Source organism: Macadamia integrifolia, chromosome 11 (genome assembly GCF_013358625.1).
Source record: "Macadamia integrifolia cultivar HAES 741 chromosome 11, SCU_Mint_v3, whole genome shotgun sequence".
NCBI lineage: Eukaryota > Viridiplantae > Streptophyta > Magnoliopsida > Proteales > Proteaceae > Macadamia > Macadamia integrifolia.
This window is the reverse complement of record NC_056567.1, coordinates 33770189-33774711: the sequence shown is the minus strand read 5'-3', so window position 1 is coordinate 33774711 and position 4523 is coordinate 33770189. Positions and strand designations below refer to the sequence as shown.

At 39.0% G+C, this 4523-nt stretch overlaps 1 protein-coding gene across 3 annotated transcripts in view; it reads right to left on the bottom strand.

The window, feature by feature from the left end:
- Positions 1-4517, bottom strand: part of LOC122093186 — an 8030-nt gene extending 3513 nt beyond the window's left edge. Inside the window, exons 1-6 of one of the 3 annotated variants that reach the window (XM_042663470.1) lie at positions 4273-4517; positions 3404-3566; positions 3089-3256; positions 2871-2957; positions 2293-2427; positions 2041-2151 (exon numbers count right to left, since the gene is read on the bottom strand). In XM_042663470.1, coding sequence (XP_042519404.1) covers positions 2041-2151; positions 2293-2427; positions 2871-2957; positions 3089-3256; positions 3404-3544 — 642 coding nt within the window. In that variant the 5' untranslated portion in view covers positions 3545-3566; positions 4273-4517. The remainder of the gene's footprint in view (positions 1-2040; positions 2152-2292; positions 2428-2870; positions 2958-3088; positions 3257-3403; positions 3567-4272) is intronic. The other 2 variants (XM_042663469.1, XM_042663471.1) reach the window with 2 other exon arrangements.
- Positions 4518-4523: the final 6 nt, after the last annotated feature.

The following is a 4523-nucleotide window of genomic DNA, read 5'->3' as shown; positions in this document are numbered from 1 at the left end:
TTTTGGCTAATGGAACTCTAGGGCGAGGGGAAGGGGTCGATTGAAATCAGGGAAAAGGGAAGTGGGGTTTCCGAGGTTTTGGTTGAAGGACTTTTTTGGGCATCTCTGTTGGTAAACAGAATGGACATTTTTTTCCCCCGCCAAAAGCAAAGAGAAAAGTATGGGAAGGGAAGGAGAGAGGTTGATGGATGGGATCCTTCGGATCTAATACCAAGTTGATGGAGGGCCAGTAAGAAAAGGGAAACAATCCTTGAGATGTCTCAGTGTTGCAGGGGGAGGGAGAAAAATCACACAAGACGAAGGGGGAAGAAGAGAATCACGCTCTTCGACCACACAGGGCACAACCACAAACTCAATTCATTCTTCTATTCTGTCCACAATTGTGGGTTACAAATATATTTGAAGGAAATAAACTCCTACAATTAGCAATGGTTTAGGAAACGAAAACCTAAGTTGAATAAGGAAACTAAACTAAGGAAAATATAAAATCCTACAAAAACCTACTAGCCAAAGACCCAAATTGGATCTGGTTCATCTCCATGTGGATACCCAGATAGGTTTTGATCGGTCCAGGCTGTGCACCTGCATCAGGGTTGTCTTCTTCCTTGGGCAACCTGCAATGGCAGAAAAACCAGCACCTTTGTATGGGGCGAACTCCTTCGTTAGATGGTTGCTGACTTTGCAAATTTGGGAAAAGGATCGAAACCCCAAGCGCTATCAAATGCTACCACTAGTAGTCAACGAAGATGAAAACAATGCTGCAAACCAAATCTGGCGGTAGGCAAGGATTAGATCTGAAACTTGATCTGGAACTTTTCGGTTCAGACTGTTTTTCGACCTCGAATTTAGCAACCTGAGCTTCCCTAAGGTAGGTAAGTAAACCCCCAACTTTCGGCTCAAATCGATGGAGTCCCAAAGAGTTCACTTGCAGGGTTTAGGGCTGCAAAAGATAGTAGAAGATAATAGAATAACAGAGGATGAACAGAGAATAAAAGAAGGAAAGAAGAATAGAGAAAAGGGAATAGTGAGGAGAATAGAAAAGATGGGAAGACTCCCGCAGGGGAGGAAGGGATCGCACAAGCCATGCCACATAGGCACAAAACCCAACTTCAATACTCCATTATCAAATCGATTCCCATCGTTGGGTTATACATATATTTTAGCAAGCCCCAAAAAAACGAAGACTCCTAATTACTTCAAGCCTTAAACTAACAATTATAGAAACTAAATAAAACTCAAATTGGAAATTTCCCTACGCGTCTAATAGCTACACCAAAATAAAAGATTGCATATCTTACCCAAATAAAATAAATCCTAAATATTTTACTGAGCAACTACCAAACTTGGACCCAATTCTTGGTCGGCGCTCGAACAAGTTCAGCCCGACCCAAAGAACTGCTCCTGCATCAGTTATGTATCCACCCTCCCTACAGTTATGGAGTTAGTTGAAAGGAAAAATTGATTCTTTTGGTTTGTTTCCAAAAAAGGGCAGGATTTTTTTTCTCCTCTCCATTCTCTCAAATTTGGTGAGAGGACTCTTTCTCAATCTGGTAAGAGATTTCTTCTCTCTTTCTTATATTTTTATCTTCTCTCCCTGTGACCTAGTGTTTCCCCTCTTCCCAAGCGATATTCTCTTCCTTTTTTCTCTCCTAAGTTTTCTCTTTTGCTATCGTTTCTGCTTTCAAATCTGATATATCTTTCTTCAATCGATTCTTTCTATTTCCTTTCTCTTTCCACATTATCGATCTGCTGTTAATGTCTTAAAAAATCCGACCATTGGAACAAGATCAGATCTGAAAACATCTTACCATCAGATTAGAATCTTCTTCCTCAAATGATCAATCTGCATTATACACGTGTACGTTGATCTTTAAGCCACTTGGTCTAGATTGCTTTAATTGTGTGTTTAGTTTGGTTATATTGTGGACATGCAGCTGAGTCTATGAACGCCAGTCATTTTCAGTGCATGCATGTGTTTCAAATTATAAATGTGTGTGAAATCCAGAGCAGAAACTTGTACAAAGAAAATAACAAAGTTACCTTGCAAATAAGCTCTCCCTGAAACCCTCCAGCAACTACCAATTTATCCTTTACTGCCAATGTACTAACTTGGGTCTGGGTAAATCCCTCTAGGAGACTCCCAGGATGTTTCTATACAAGAGAAATACAAACTCGGGTTCAGCTTCAGGAAAACGCCATGATTCAAAACAACATAATTTCTACTATTTCACGTAGCTGACTGTAACAGTATAAAGAGATATGCCAAATAAGAATATGGTGGGAAACATGCACCTCACATGGTGCAACATGTCCGGAAAGATTGAGAATTTCAGTTTTGGTGCAAGTTAGTGAAGACCAGTGAATGACAGAGTAGTGTGACATGAGGTAGATGTCATGCTTTGATGTAGCCCAAACCAAATTCCTGAGCTGCAGAAAAAATATATGTGGGTTATTAAATGTTATACACACTTCCTAACCTGCAAACACTACAAGAATTGTGTATAACATCAAAAGAAATCGATATACAACCTGCAAGGGTAATGATCTTTCAAATAGCCCGTAAGAAATGACGATAAGTCCTCATGCGCAACTTTATGCGTCTAAACTATAAATATCCACGTAAATGACCAAATTTTTGAATAAATAATGATTTAAAAGTGATTCTAGCCTTAGATAGTTCAGGAAAACTTTCTAAATTTGTTATAAAACAACAATAGTAAATAATGTTGATTGTGCTGTTCAAGGAGGAAAAAGAGTGATTCTCACTACAAATAAACAATCAATTTCAGACTACAAATAAACCTTGCAGGAAGCATAAAGCCGCTTAAGATGGGAGGTATAATGTCAGAATGAACTTGAAATCAACTTACCTGGAAATGAAGGATTGTTGACTTCACAGATCTTGTATTGCACCAAAACTCGTAATACATGCCCCCTTTCTTTGTGTGTTTGCATTCCTGGTGTGCAAAAAAAGAGGAAACCAAAGGGATTGACAAAGTGAAAGTGAATATTATAAAGGGCATAATCAACGAATGTGTATTTTTGGGTTGGGTACTTGGGTTGGGTTGGGCGGGAAAGTAATGTCTACCTTTTCTGAAGCCTCTCCAGATTGAGGAATGTTTTCATAGTTCTTGTACTGCTCTAATCTGGTCTGTCTGTACTTCTCCCTGGTAATATTTAACCTCTCCCAAGGGATTCCTTGGATATCTTTTCCTCTCCTAGCTTGAGCAGATGAAGTATCTGTTATCTTGTTATTCTGCAGGGGGTACGAAAACAAATGGTCTTACATGGATATCTATTTTATTCATTGAAATGCTATGCAGAGGAAGATATTAAACAAAGTAAGGGGAAAAAAATAAAACAATTAAAGATACAGTAGAGGTTCAGTAGAAATAAAACAAACCAAGTGATCATATTCATCATCATCTGAGTCTGAGTCACCCACTCCTCTACCACGAAACTCTTGATCCATCTCATCATCAACATCTGCCATTTCATAATCATCTGCCATGTGGTCGATATCGTCCCCTTGGTGTTGGGACATGTTCTACTCAAGAAATGTATGCCTACACCAGTATCAACAAAGCACATTAGCCTCAACAAATTGAAAGATTGAAACAAAACAAAACAAAACAAAACCTTGAAGGGATGGATGAACTATTTGTGAAACCTTCAAATGAAAGCAGGAAGGTTGGGTTTAGTGAATTCCACGTTATTTTTGCAAAAGATAAGTTTTTTAATAGTTGGATCCGTGGAGGAAATTTGGAAATTTAAAGCATACAAAAAATATATATATAGAAGTGGACTACCAAAAAAAAAAAAAAAAAGGGCCCTCCGCGACACCCTGAAATATGGGGGGAAGTAATAAGGATGTACACGCTGGGAATTTGTTCTCTTGAACGATGAACTACATGTATAGAATAGGGGTGGGGAGTTGGAGTCAGGGTTTTGATAGATAGAGATATACCGAATGCATAACGATTACCAAATCTACATATGGAAAGGAAAACAAACACACACACACACAGATATATAAACTAAGTGAACTGAAACTGAAAATAGCAGACGAGGCGGAAAACATACATAAAACCTGAATTGGCGGCAAAACAGGTATTGACTCTTGAAAGTGTTTACTCGAACAAGGAAAAAAAAATAAGGGAAATAAAAAGCTTAAATCAGAAACCGTTTCTGACTCTGAGAATTAGGCAGTAATGTGAGAGATCAGACATGTGAAACCATGAATCACAAATTAAACAAAAAAAGGAGGATAACTGAAATTACTCTTAGGCCATCGATGCGGAGGATAGCATATAGAGATCTTCGATGGTTCTGACCTTCGAGATTCCTTCTCTGCTTAACTCTCCTTTATTGGCTCCTGTGGGATCGAAACTTTGATCGAGCTTATCCAGGTCCTGCCAAATTCGAATATCGATCAGGATTCCGGACCTAACCTGCGTGCCGTAATTCGTTCGTTCAGGAAGAGAGAGAGAGATCTGTCAAGACTTGGAGTGGGGGGGGGGGGG